General features: G+C 51.9%; 1 protein-coding gene across 1 annotated transcript; it reads left to right on the top strand.

Moving 5' to 3' along the window:
- The first annotated feature begins 11,534 nt into the window (after window positions 1-11,534).
- On the top strand, window positions 11,535-13,344 carry Mafb (MAF bZIP transcription factor B). Its single transcript, XM_090352369.1, has one exon. It carries the CDS (start codon window positions 11,918-11,920, stop codon window positions 12,890-12,892), a length of 975 nt encoding a protein of 324 aa, XP_090208495.1. The 5' UTR covers window positions 11,535-11,917; the 3' UTR covers window positions 12,893-13,344.
- The last annotated feature ends 1,062 nt before the right edge of the window (window positions 13,345-14,406 follow it).

The following is a 14,406-nucleotide window of genomic DNA, read 5'->3' as shown; positions in this document are numbered from 1 at the left end:
ATCTGAAGAGGAGATACTCTCCCTTCTAGAAGCCTTAGGGAAAAGTTCAAGTTGTTCCAAGGTAGGAGCCATTCTGAACTCCTGGGTGAGACATAGAGAGGAGATGAACTGAAACCCTTGTGCCCCCAGCCCCTGGGATGGAACAAGAGGTGAGGTCCTCAGACAGTGAAAGAGAGTAAGTCATAGAAACGCCACCCTTCCTATTCTCCCCTCCTCTCTCCTTGCTCTTCACCCCTGGGTCTCCAGCTCCATACTACCGACTCTGTCAAAGGGCTAGTAAGGTCAGAAGGAGTACTTCTAGGTGATCTCACACCCAGATTGGGGTAGAGTAACTCCCAAAGAAGCTAGGCCACTAGTACACCCAGGACAGAGGAAACAAATGAATGCATGTGTATGGGGGGTGGGATCCCCAAAGCCCTTCTTCAGCTCTCAGAAGAACCTTTGAGGCCTAAGTCTCAACACAGCCAAAGATGTAGAGGCACAAAACAGCATGGGGAAATCACAGGGGGACTGGAAGAGCATTAGGGAGGTGAGCGAAAGGAACAGGTCTGGAAAGTAATTCAAGAATCCCAACCCTCCCTGGTTGGCAATAAGGCAGTAGGGAGTCCTTGGAGGTTTTAAAGGGAGGTCAGAAGGAGGCATTTGGGCCTGCCCAGAGCCATGTCTCTAGGCAGGGTGAAAGGCAAATGTAAAAGGGATTCATCTGACCTTTCTCTAGGTCATTTAAGATTCGCATGTTTCGCGCATCTTCCAAATTGTGTTCGTTGCATCACCCGAATTTTACTCATTTACTCCAAGAGTGAGAAAAAGGCGCTTTAGGAAGCTGCTATAAATCCAGCGCAAGTCACCATGGTAACCTGATTAGCAGCTAAATTAAGTTCATGATTAAGAAGAAATAAATAAAAATAACTCCCCTCCTTGGCTGGGGCTACCCGCTGGGCCCCTGGCAGCTGAGCAGATGCTGAGGCATTAGAAAGCTATGGTAAAAACCTGGGCCTGCAGGCCAGAAAAGTTAGGGCTGCAGACAATGATTTGGGATGGAGATGCATTTAGCCAAGCCTCAGCAAAGCCTCCTGTGGGGGTGGGGTGGGAGTGGGAAGGCGGCAAGGCCACTAGTGGTCATGCCTAGAAGTGCACTTGGCAGCGCCTAAGGCCTAGCATTTTCTCCACCAGGGCCCCAAAGCCCTCTAAGAGTTAGTATATTGTTGATGATCTGAGACTCTTGTACAAGGGTCATTCCAAGTGCCAGGCCCTGGGCCACCATTCCCAACATAACTTCAACATGGTTTGGATCCTAGAGAGCCTGAGTTTGGTGATGGACACATAGAATAGAAGCTTTGAGCATAGTGTGTATGCAAGAATAAGGGAACACCAATCAGTCATTAGAGGGCTGCCTGGAGGAGATGCTATCCAAGGAGGAGACAGATACATGGCTGCCAGTGAGTTCTGGCCTTCTACTTGGAGCTGACCAGCGAGCCATCCTAGAATGGGTTGACATTCATCCTCACGAGACCAGAAGGGCCTTCTTGGAACTTGTGGTTAAAACGTGTCAGGGGTAAAACACAGAGGTAGCTATACACAGATCTAGGAGCCTCGTATACCTCTTCTCTCAGCTGTCTCCTGGCCAAAGCAGTCTAGTGTAATAGCTAGCGAGCCTTGCTCTATGTCACTTACTACCTTTGGCCTTTTGTGAGGATTTTAGTTGATGTGAGTCTCGGCTTCATTCCTATAAAATGGGGTGACAAAAGATAATGGAACCTGTCTAGGTGGTTATGAGAGGGACTAAGTGAAGTGATAGATACTGATTGTAGCTCACACACAGGAGACTCTCATTGGGACTGTGCTGTGAATTTCACCACCTAGTGATGTAGGCAATCATGCTTGTCTAGTGTGAATGAGGCACTGGGTTCTAGCACTGAGCACCAAAGAAAGTAAGAAGAGGAAGGAGGAGGTAGAGAAGGGTGACTTTGGAATTTGTGAGTTGAGCTAGACTAGATGAATCTTTCGGGGGGGGGGGGAGTGCTCCCACCTCTTACTACCAGCTCTTCCCTCCCCCAGTCTCTCCCTCCCTGCTCAGCCAGCACAGGGAAGCTGTAAACCCAACTCTTACATCAAAAGGGAACTTGAAAAATACTTGGAGCAAAAACTGCTAACTGTGCATCCTTGCTCTGTGCCGGGGCTGATATTAAATCAGGAAATGGCACTGAACAGCCGCTCCAAACACAGAAAACAGGGGTTGTCAACACAGAAACCAAAAGCAATCTCTAACAGGCAGAGGTGAAAGGGAGCTGGCACAGGGCCAGTCGGGGTCTGAAACCCAGGAAAAGGTTCCTGAGCTCACTTCTCTGTGCTGTCTTTTTCCAGCCTTCAGGATGGACTTGAGATTCCTGCTTCTGACACAGAGATGAGAAAGAGAACAAAGCTTACTGCTTCATTGCCTCTAAGAAACTCTTTTGCCTTTCTATCAGGATGCATGGCAGTGACCCCCAAAGTAAAATGTGGTTCTCTAAGACTCAGGATGGAGCTCCAACCCCTTGGCATGACATTTGAGGCTTCTTAAATATTGGCTGCTACAGAAGTCTGTGGCTGTGTCTCCAGTTATGTGGGAACAGCTCCTTAAGTGCCTGAGGTGGCACCTTTGCTTGGACTGGTCCAACCACATTCATGTTTGACACATTTCTGTATAATCATCAAAACCTTAGTCCAGAATCCTCTCTCTTTAGCCTTACCTGTCTAAGTTCACCAGCATTTGTGTGTGTGTGTGTGTGTGTGTGTGTGTGTGTGCTCACATGTGCATGCACCACTATAGGGGCTTGAACTCAGGGCCTTGTGCTGTCCCTGAGCTTTTCCACTTAAAGTTGGCAGTCTACCAGTGTAGCCACAACTCTACGTGTGTCTTTTGTTGGTTAGTTGGAGATAAGACTCTCAGGGCCTTTTCTGTCCCTGGGGCTAGCTTCAAACCATGATCCTCAGATCATAGCCTCTTGAAGAGCTAGTATTACAGGCAGAAGCATGAACTGTAATGCTAACATCCAGTATTCTACCAGCATTTTATAATGTACTGTCTTAACATCACCTTCTCAGCCACAGTGCTACAGCCTATTGTTTACTGGAGGGGAGGAGAGAAGACGTGTACATCCAGACAACTTATTGCCCAGCCTTGTTTCTAGAATTGACACAAAAGTGAAACACTCTTGAGAAAATACATTGTGGGGTGAACTGGAGAAACAGTGTACCCGCATAGTTTCTGATGGGAAATAACATGCTACAATCTTGTTAGAGGTTGATTTACCACCCCCCACCCACTAGCATGTTGTTGTTGTTGTTTCCTCTTTGTAGAGAAATGCTTGCACATGTACTAAAAGGAACATGTAAGAAGATTTTGAGCTGGATGCTGGTGGCTCATGCCAATAGTTCTAGCTTCTCAGGAGGCTGAGATCTAAGGATCTTGGTTCAAAGACAGCTTGGGCACAAAAGTCTTAAGAATTTTATTCCCAATTAACCATCAAAAAGCTGAAAGTGGAGTTGTGACTCAAATGGTAAAGTGCTAACCTTGAGCTAAAAAGCTAAGGGGTCCTGAGTTCAAGCCCCAGGGTATGCGCGTGCGCGCGCGCACACACACACACACACACACACACACACACACACACACATCCTTTGGTTATAAGACTATCTGCCAAAGTGAAAATTAGGATATGGTGCTATGACTCAAGGGGTAGGGCGATAGCCTTGAGCTGAAGAGCTCAGGAACAACACCCAGGCCCAGAGTTCAAGTCCCATGAGCAGCAAAAAGAAAAAAATAAAAAGGCCAGGTGAGGTAGCCTAGTGGTAGAGTGCTTGCCTAGCATGCAGGAAGCCCTAGGTTCAATTCCTTGGTACCATATACACAGAAAATGCCAGAAGTGGTGCTGTGCTTCAAGTGGCAGAGCATTAGCCAAAAGTGTCCAAGGACAGTGCCCAGGCCCTGAGTTCAAGCCCCAGGACTGGCAAAAAAAAGAAAGAAAGAAAAAAGAAAAAAACCTGAAAAGTAGAGATAGCTTAAAGTCCATCAGGAAGGGACCTGATTTTAAGGAAAAACAAAACAAAACAAAAAACAAAATGAAACTAACCGGGAAAGCTGTTCTTCAGTTCAGGAGAAAGAAGCAGCTTTCCCTGCATTAATGCAGAAATTGCTGAGGAAAAGCAGAAAGCAAGCTGCACCTTTAGACAGAGATGTTAAAACCTATGCTGCTTTGAGAAAGCAGTCTTGGATCTCTTATATATTTGCTTTTAAAAAGAAAAAAGAGAAAAGGAGATCGAGTGACCACTGAAGCTCCTGGCTAAGCTGAGCTTGGGCTTTCGGTACAGCCAGACAATATTAATGACCTCTGTCAGTCCTAGGAAGAAGGCTGGGCTCTGGGACAAAGAAAGAGGAAAGGGAGAAGGCCAGTAGGGTGGAAGGGATTGATCATCTACATTCCCTGACTGGTCTTTGATCTCTGAGGGGAGAAATGATTGCTTAGTAACGGGGAAGCCTTAGGGTTCTAAGTGTGTGTAAGGAAGTCTCAGTGTTTGCCTAGTTTGATTTCATTCATTCATTCATTCAGTCAGTCATCCATCCATCCATCTCTACTCATTCATTCCACCATTGTGATTCAATTTCTGCTGGTATGGACATTGTAATGACTGTTGGGTGACACAGTCATCCACTTCTATTTATTTTTTTATTCCCCAATGCAGAAGGAGCCAGAGAACTTCTAAAAATAGACATTCTTAGGCTCTACTTTGACCTGTAAAATCAGACAGTGGTTCAGGAATCAAATTAATACTCCCCCCCCCATACACACCAAATTAAAAAATCATTTGAACTAGCTGACGAAAACACTTTTCCTGAACTTTTCTGTATTATTTCTTAAGGCTTCTTTCAAACATGACTTCACTCAGGCTCCACTGGGAGAAGGAAGGGATAGAGGTACAAGCCTGGCTAAGTGTCTCCAAGTGATTTCCCTAGAATGACAAGGACCTTATCCTTCTTAATAATAGGCTCTTATTCCCAGCCCCACCCCCAGGAAAATCCTCATATACCTGGGAAGAAACAGGTCACACCTCTTTTGTCTAAGTCCTTCACAGACAAGAGACTGATTGGTTCTTGGCGGTCATAGGGATGTGGTAGCATATGCAAAACCCCCGTGGAAAATTGCAGCTTGAACTATGGAAGAACTTAAAAAAGTGAGTGTGCCCAAGGTATTTATTAGATGGTGAATACAATGAGAAATAAGGTGGGAGAAGTTAGCAGGGGCAGAGATAGTTAGGGCCTACATAAAGTTTGTACTAACGAGTTTTTGGTTCTTTTCCTGAGAGTCAAAGGAATCTTTATGTAAGCTAGGACAGAGGGGCAGAGGTAGGAAGATGGGATTTATGGGCTCACATAGCACATTGTGGAGAACCGGAACATTCAGAGTCAAAGCCTCCACTGCTATCTAAACCATAGCAGTAGCTTGAAGATGAAGATACTATAGGGAATACCAGAAGGATCTTGGGGTGGAAACAGACAGGGGGTGGGTCAGGCTATGGTAGATGAGCTTCTAGAATCTCCAGTGTGATGGAGGGGAGCAGTCTTGGTTATCCCTCCCTGAACTGTGGCTTTCAGTGATGGTGAGCTTCAAGTGGCCATAAAGCATGTCTCTCCCTCCCTCCCTCCCTCCCTTCTTCCCTCCCTCTGTCCCTCCTTCCTTCTCTCCCTCCTTCCTTCCTTCCCTCCTTGCTTCCTCCTCCTCTTCCTTCTCTCCTTCTTCCTATTCTTCTCACTCTCTTTTTCCTCTGCTATCTCAGAGATAGGTTAATTGGCATGAAGAGGCAGGACCAAAGACCAAGTTCAAAGTCAGGACTGAAGTTGACAGCTAAGGTCAGAAGTTGACTGAGGTCAAGGGTCAGGGACTCTGATAATTTTCTCTCTTTTGTCTTGTACCTTACCTGGGTTTCTCTCCAGCTCCACATGATCAGAGCAGAGGAAATGGAAAGAGAAGGGGTCATCTATAAGCAGACATACTAGACAAATCTTCAAATAAACCCAAACGGAGAGTAAAAGGCAAATAATTACACCTGGACATGATTAATTGAAAAGCAGTCTAGCTGGGTGCAGTGGCTCATGCCTGTAATCCTAGCTACTCAGGAGGCTGAGATCTAAGGATTGAGGTTCAAAGCCAGCCTGAGCACTAAAGTCCATGAGATTCTTATCTCCAATTAACGATTAGAAAACTGGAAGTGGCGCTATACTTCCAGAGGTAGGGTGGTAGCCTTGAGCTGAAGTGCTCAGGGACAGTGCCCAGGCCCAGAGTTCAAGCCCCATGACCATCAACAACAAAAAAGGCAAACAAAAAGCAATGTAAACATTCACACAGTGAGAATAAAGGAGATATTTCTTAGGAGAGGACTGCTAGGATTCAATAGCTATGTGCATATGATCATATAAAATGATGTTTATTAAAATGAACTATAAGAAATGGAAGCCAGAGGGTTTTTTTTTAATTATACTGTTCAGAGTTTTTTTCTTTTTCTTCTTCTTTCCTTTTATCTGCTTTGGTTTACTCCCTTCTGTCTCTGCTTTTGATTTCTGTACCCTTTGCCTTGTATATAAGTTTATCTGATTTGGGGAGGGGAAGGGGAAGCACTGAAATGGAGGGAGAAAGGGTGAATCAATTCAGCAGTGACACCCACTAGACACTATGTTGGAAACGTGCAGTGAGAGTTGGGAGGGAAAAAGCTGGGAGAGGGTGGGGGAGGTGACAGGGGTGACAATGTTCAAAAAAGAAATGTAGCTGGGTGTGGTGGCTCACACCTGTCATCCTAGCTACTCAGGAGGCTGAGATCTGAGGATCAAGGTTCAAAAGCCAGCCTGGGCACAAAATGACCTGAGACTCTTATCTCCAATTAACCTCTAGAAAAGGGAAAGTGGGGCTTGGCTCAAGGGTAGGGAGGTAGTCTTGAGCTGAAGAACTCAGGGACAGCACCCAGATCGAGTTCAAGCCCCATGATCCACAAAAAGAAAGAAAAAGAAAGAAAGAAAGAAAGAAAGAAAGAAAGAAAGAAAGAAAGAAAGGAAGGAAGAAAGGAAGGAAGGAAGGTACTCATTACCTGACTTATGTAACTATAACCTCTCTGTACACCACCTTTACAATAAAATTAAAAACAAAACAAAACATGTCACCATCAGATGCCTCTTGGCAGAGGGTTAGAGGCTCAGCAGTGACACAAATGGTCAGAACCCCATGGAGCTCTGGAAAACCTGACCCAGAAATCAGCTAGAGAACCATGATGACAACAAATCACTCACAACCCACAACTGATGCTCCAGGCTCTGTTAAATAAGAGCTGCTGCTTCTTAGCATTGTGAGAGTTAGGTGGCCAAATGAACCTCAAAAGGCCTTTCAAATCCCTGTGCAAATGGAGTAGCCCCATCTACATTGGGGCTAAGTATGCAGACTAAGTATGGCATCTAAGTATGCAGACCAAGTATGTCATCTAAAACTCAAAGGAATCAGGTGTATGGATCGTTCTCAGTCCCTACTGTGTGTGAGGGGGCTGTTCAGGGCTAGTCCCCAGGATGGCAGCCAGGGAGAGGGCTCTGCAGTCTGGAACATTCTAAATCCTGCTGGGAATTGCTGTCCTTTTTCTGCTTAAAAGCTACCAAGACCCAGTACTCCAAGAGAAGCCTTTTGGAAGTATTAAGTTGGAATCCAATGGGGGTTTTGTGGGTAGAAAGTGAAAATGACTGCTGTCTTTGGAAAGGCAGAAAAATCTGTCTGTTGGAAGCCTCAGGCCAGGGGGACAGAGTAGCTTCTGGGTGGCTGCTGGGCTTGGAGAATGGCACAGGACTCTGGGAAGAGATGGTGATGTCAACATAACAAAGATGAAAATGCAGTAGGCAGAGTTCTGCGAAGGGAAGGGGTTCTTCTGATTCTGGCCCCTCCCTAGCAGAACTCAAGCTGGAGGGGGGAGTGGGAGGTGGCCTTTGGGACTACCAGTCCCTGTTAGGCAACCCCACATAGTAACAACCTCACAGCTCACAGGCTCGTGCATCCAGAGAGCTATAGAATCACTAGCACACGGCGCATGCATTCTGTCTTCCTACCCCCTTCTCTCTCTGCCTCCCCACCCCTATATCTCCAGGTGCACCTCTGAGCTCAGAGGAACCTGCTCGCTCACACCTGCAGCCCTCAGTGAAACCCGGCATGAACTGTGCACTTGAGTGTGATACAGAGGCTGCTCAGGTCTGGAAGTACAAAGAGGGCACCAAGTTGGCTAAATAAACTAAGCGGAGGACAGGGGGCAGGACAGCCATTGCCAACTTCTGAGTCTGTAAGGGTCCCAGGGTCCATTTCAGAATACCCGTCACCTCCACTGAGAGTAACCCACGCTGGCCCCCACAACCCTGTAAGGATTCCTCCATAGCTCAGAAGAGAAATTGCCTCTGGTCCAAGTGAAATGCACAGAGAGGAGGGTTGCTTTGGGGTAGAAACTTCAAATGAAGCTTTGGGCGGCTAGAGTTGGTAGAGAACTGTGGGCTCCACTAACCCCCGGGACTGGGGCTTTCTCTCAACAAGGCTGCTTTTCCTTTCCCTCGGATTCTTTCCCCTTTCCTCCATCCTTCCTCTTTCTTTCCACTCCTCCAGGATGGGAATGCAGTACCCCTCTACCCTGCCTGTCGATTTCTGCGTGCTGATGCTGAGCCCGTGGTGGCAGTCCCAAGCAAGAGGGCATAAAGCCGGGGGCTCCCGACCCTGCTTCTGCGGCAGAAGGAAGCAGGAACTGGGTTGGAGGAGGCTGGACCTTGAAGTGGGGTCACTACTCTGCAGTAGTCTCCATGGAGGGGCAGGGGGAACCATTGTGTCTCATCCCATACCTCAGCTTGCGGGTTAGGCTGTGGGGAGTGGTGGTTGGGGGAGGGGGTAGGAAAGGGGAGCAGTGGTTACTCTGCGACCCATAGAGATAGATTTAGGTTGGAGATGAACCTAGGAACCAACAGATCCATCTAAGCGCAAACCTCAGGAGCAAAGACAGAGGCATGGGGACAAAGAGGGTGACCAGAATCAGATTAAAGCCCTGAGTCTTTCAGACCTGGGGGTGGCAGGCTCAGAGGTTTTGCAACTTCTAGATAGGGCCACGGGGAGTCCTCAGGGTCTCCAAAGATCACACTTTTGAGAGCCAGTCTTCGCCCTCCAGACTCCTTAGTGTGTGGTCATGACACTGCCCTGCCCGATCCCACTGAAGAGGCTGAGCCTTGGGTGAGTGGCATTTGCACTTGGAAGCCGTGGGGTCTCTTGTGACTGGAGGGAGGGAGCCGCCCGCTGTAGTGAACCCCAGTGAGTTTGTCGAGGCCGAGATTCTCAGTGTAAGCAGACGCCAGTTCTGCGAGGTCTGGGGCAGAAGCTGGCCGCAAACAGAACACGCGCTGCTCACACCTCCGTTTCTTGTTCCAGCACCACTGGACACTTATAGGGCAAGTGTGCGCCCACCCCCTTTTTGCCCAACTTCAAACTGGGGGTGAGAGCGCCGCCTCCCTAGCCCAAGCTGGCTCCCCAGGTAGTCGAATCATTTATGCAGAGAGCCTACTTCTCTGAAAGGTTTAATTTTCCTAGTATTACCAGTTACAAATCTAAACCTTTCTGTTCATTTTTATTTTAGTTCAAATACATTTATTTTATTTAAAGTAGGCGAACGGGACCACACCCTAGCGCAGCCTCTCCAAATGCGCCAGAGAAGAGAGGATTTCCAGAGGCAAATATTTTTACTTTCTACCAGTTAAAGAGAAAAAGTCTGGCGGCGTCGGCACTGGTGAGGCCGTTTGGACCCCTACCCCTGGCATCAGCCCCACGACTCCACACATAACCACCCCGAATGCACTCACCCAGGGCACTTTTCCCTCTGGCCTTCCGTGCGTGCGCATCCAAAGCTGGGAAGCAGAAGGCGACGCGGGAGGCGGGTCTGATCTCCTGGTACAGCGAATTCGCTATTTCTCCGCTTTTAGAGCTGGGGCCAAAGTCTCTGGGAAAAAAATCCGTAAGTCCGCCCACCCTGGCCCAGGGCAAGGAGGGCGAGGAGACTGAACGCCTGGTGTGTTGCACTCCCATCTCTTCGTCTGCACTCCAGGGATGAATTTCCCCCCCTGACAGCCCCGGGTCCCCCAGTAGTAGCGTTTTTATTTTCTGTAACCAGATCTCACGCGCCTCCCGGCACCACGCCCAGGACCTTACCCCTGGAGGAAACAGTCCCAGATGAGCACCCCAGGAGGTGAGAGGCAAGCAATTTCCGTAGGGGCGAGAGTTGTGTGGCTAAGTACCAAGATGGAACCTGAGAATCTGTGCGTGGCTTCCAAGGCCACTTAACTTGGTCTCGGTGGCGCACACACCCCGCGTTTTGGGTTGGCTCGAGCTGGGGGAAGAGAGGGAGACCGAGTGGGGTCCCAGGTGTCTTCCGATCCTACGGGCACTGGGGTAGTGGGAAGGGACGGCGCGGCTCGGGGCGTCTTTTCACACCATGGCCACTTGGGGTCGCACTGTGTGCCTGTTTGAGGCTCAGCGCGGCCCGCCGACGCCGGGATCGGCTTAATGGTTACAAAACAGTCAAACAAAAACCAGGGCCTGCCGCGGAGAGCCTCGGAGCACCGTCGCGCGCCCGCCCGGCCCGAGCCTTTCCAGCGCGCGGCTCTACTGGCATCTGACCGGGGAAAGGGATTCAGATAGAACCTTAGGGCTGTTTTTGTTTTTGTTTTAATTGGTGGCCCACCAATCATCATGAGCGTGGAGGGGGGGGACGGGAGGCCGGTGCGGGAGTCCTACCTTAGGACTCGGTAGGAAAGAACCTTTGGGGCGCCGGAAAGCTGCCGGGGAAGGTTAAGAGTTCGGTCTGCACCCGACTCTGGGAGCCCTAATCTTTCGGTTCCCCGCCCCCCCCACACCCCCCTCCCCCGCCCCAGCGTTCAAATAATGTGCAGATCCCGCAGGGACACAGGCAGGCTCCGCGCACAGCCCCGCAGCCCGCAGTCCGGAGAGGACAACTGAGAGCAGGTCGCCCACTTGGGCGGGGGCCGCTTGGGAACAAAGGGCCCGGGAGAAAGAGAGAGGCGTCAGCCCGGCGATCCCTCGGAGCCTCCTGGTGGATGACACGGGCCGAGGATCGGAGTGCAAAGGGTATTGAGAGGGGGTGGAATCGGGGACTTGGCCCGGAGGTGGGGTGCGCACGGAAGGCGAGCTGGTGGGAGCCAGAACGCGGAGGGTGTGGGGGGTTGGGCCCGGGCCGGCCGTCCCACTGGCTCCTCGGCCTGGCCTCGCTGGCTCCCGGGCCGCTCCAGCCGCCCGTCAGCTGACGCAGGGGGCGGGGGAGCTGTCAGACACGCCCCGCCCCGCGCCACCGGGCCGCCGGGGCCGGGAAGCTATTGGCCAGAGCGCCGGGCTGCCTGGGCCTCCGCGCCCCAGTGACATCAGGAAGGCGATAAAAGGCTGCGGCGGCTCCCGACCCAGCACAGCTGCACCGCTGGGCTGCGAGCGGCTGCGAGCGAGTAAGCACTAGAGCCAAGAGAGCGAGAGAGCGAGCGAGCGAGCGAGCGAGCGAGAGAGAGCGAGAGCAGCGGGCGTTCGCCCCGCGTCTCCCCGCCGCTCCACCGTGCGCCTCCGCCCAGCCTGGCTTGACCGGACTCGATCCCCGCCCGGCCACAGCCCCGAGCTCTGGGGCAACGCAGGCTGCCTCCGGGACTCTCCAGCGCAGCCGCCGCCGCGTCCCCAGACAAAGGCTTGGCCAGCGTCCCCGGCCCGCTACGCCCTCCGATCTCCCGCCTCCCCGGCCTCTCTGCTCTTCGCCCCCGCGCTTGGCTCGGTGCGCTCCGGCCGGCCGAGCAAAGTTTTTCCCCCTGCGGCAGCTGCGACGGAGCCTCGCGTTAGCGATGGCCGCGGAGCTGAGCATGGGGCCAGAGCTGCCCACCAGCCCGCTGGCCATGGAGTACGTGAACGATTTCGACCTGCTCAAGTTCGACGTGAAGAAGGAGCCCCTGGGGCGCGCGGAGCGTCCCGGCCGGCCCTGCACGCGCCTGCAGCCCGCCGGCTCCGTGTCATCCACCCCACTCAGCACACCCTGTAGCTCGGTGCCCTCCTCGCCCAGCTTCAGCCCCACCGAACAGAAAACCCATCTCGAGGACCTGTACTGGATGGCGAGCAGCTACCAGCAGATGAACCCCGAGGCGCTCAACCTGACGCCCGAGGACGCGGTGGAGGCGCTCATCGGCTCGCACCCGGTGCCACAGCCTCTGCAGACCTTCGATGGTTTCCGTGGCGCTCACCACCACCACCACCACCACCACCCGCACCCGCACCACGGGTACCCAGGCGCCGGAGTGGCCCACGACGAGCTGGGTCCGCACGCGCACCCGCACCATCACCACCATCACCAAGCGTCTCCGCCGCCGTCCAGCGCCGCCAGTCCGGCGCAACAGCTGCCCACCAGCCACCCGGGGCCCGGGCCGCACGCGGCAGCGGCTGCAGCCACCGCCGCGGGTGGTAACGGTAGCGTGGAGGACCGCTTCTCCGACGACCAGCTCGTGTCCATGTCGGTGCGGGAGCTGAACCGCCACCTGCGGGGCTTCACCAAGGACGAGGTGATCCGCCTGAAGCAGAAGCGGCGGACCCTGAAGAACCGGGGCTACGCCCAGTCGTGCAGGTATAAACGCGTCCAGCAGAAACACCACCTGGAGAACGAGAAGACGCAGCTCATTCAGCAGGTGGAGCAGCTGAAGCAGGAGGTGTCCCGGCTGGCCCGCGAGAGAGACGCCTACAAGGTCAAGTGCGAGAAACTCGCCAACTCCGGCTTCAGGGAGGCGGGCTCCACCAGCGACAGCCCCTCCTCTCCCGAGTTCTTTCTGTGAGTCGTGGCGGGTCCCGGCCCCCCTCCCTCCTTCCCTCCATACCCCACTCCTTGCCCTGTCCCGGACTCTCTGTCCTCTTATGTCCCCAGCCCTGGACTCCCCTGGACCTTGTCCCTGCCATGGCTCCAACTTTGACCTGTCTGACTTCAGGGAGAGGGAGGAAGGACGCTCGGGCCGCGGGCGACCGACGAGAGCGCGGGGCTGGCAGGGCGACGTTGGCTAAGGCGAGAGTCGCGCACGCCAGCGCCACCTCCTAGACTCGGGCAGAGCCAGACCAGGGTGGTGGGAGGTCCCGGAGCAACTTTTCTCCGAGCTGGATGGCGGCGCAGGCGGCACAGTACCAAGGAGTTTGCCAAGGCCGCCTGGAGACTCCTGGCGTTCTGAACTTTGTGCGCCAAGGGCTGCTGTTTCTCAGTCCGGAGCTCAGTTGCCCCAAGGAAGAGGAGAGGAGAGAGGAGAGGAGAGGGACCCGGGAGTCGCCGGCAGGCACAATGCAAGGCCGAGCTAAGGGAGGAAGACCAGACAGAACTCTCTGTCCCGAGTCCGGAGAACACTGGCTCTCAGCCCGGGAGACGCGGGTCTCAGGACGTTGGGCGCTCGCGCGCAAATCTCATCCATTTTATTGCCTGCTCGATTATATAGAAAAAATACGAAAATCTGCATTAAAATATTAATCCTGCATGCTGGACATGTATGGTAATAATTTCTATTTTGTACCATTTTTTTCTTGTTTAACTTTAGCATGTTGTTTGTTGATCATGTCATAACCCCCTTGTTTCTTTGAGTGAGAAGGAATCGCAGTTCTGAAACTTCGGAGGCTGCCAGCCGGGGTTTCCAGTCTCGGCCCGGCTTGTAAATACCCGCCTGCCTCGCCAAACCTCAGAGAACACGGCAGCAAGCTGACTGTCTGTTTGGGTTTTATTATTATGGCAATTTTTTTGTTTGTTTGTAAGATTAAAAAAAAGAACAAAGAAAGAAACGTTCTAGGCATTTAGGATCATGAAACATCTTTATCTTGGGGTGCCCTGGAAAGTCCGTGCCCACTTTGGGTCCTCTTTTTCTCTCCTGCTTTATTTTGTTGATTCTCTTGGGTTGGGGCGGGGGGAGAGTTTAAGAATGATGCAGCACACACAGCTCCACTCCACGGAGGCCAGAGTTTATCTTCTCTATCCACCTTGTCTGATGGTCAAATTGACACGACACGTGTGATAAGTAGAGGGAAGGAAAGCAGACCTTTGCTTTACACGGTAGTAACCAGAATTATTCCAGGACCCCCCCCATCCTCCCAGCATACATTCATCTCAGAGGTCTCCAGTGAGAGACTCCACTCTCCTTGACACTGGTCAACAATGATCAGAGCTCACATCACCTCAACTGCCACGCTCAGAATGTACCAGAAAGCCAAACATTGGCAGCAATTCTGCAACTTTCAAGTGCGTTCTGTAGACCAATGCAATATGTGTTTATTTTCCTGCTTTTTGAGATCACAGGAAGAGTTAATTAATGCTATTCTC

Source organism: Megascapheus bottae, chromosome 18 (genome assembly GCF_031878675.1).
Source record: "Megascapheus bottae isolate mThoBot1 chromosome 18, mThoBot2.hap1, whole genome shotgun sequence".
In the NCBI taxonomy this organism is placed as follows: domain Eukaryota; kingdom Metazoa; phylum Chordata; class Mammalia; order Rodentia; family Geomyidae; genus Megascapheus; species Megascapheus bottae.
This window is presented reverse-complemented; position numbering and strand designations above follow the sequence as displayed.

Coding starts and splice junctions, on each gene's coding strand:
- Mafb (XM_090352369.1), top strand. CDS start 11,918: ATGGCCGCGGAGCTGAGCATGGGGCCAGAGCTGCCCACCAGCCCGCTG.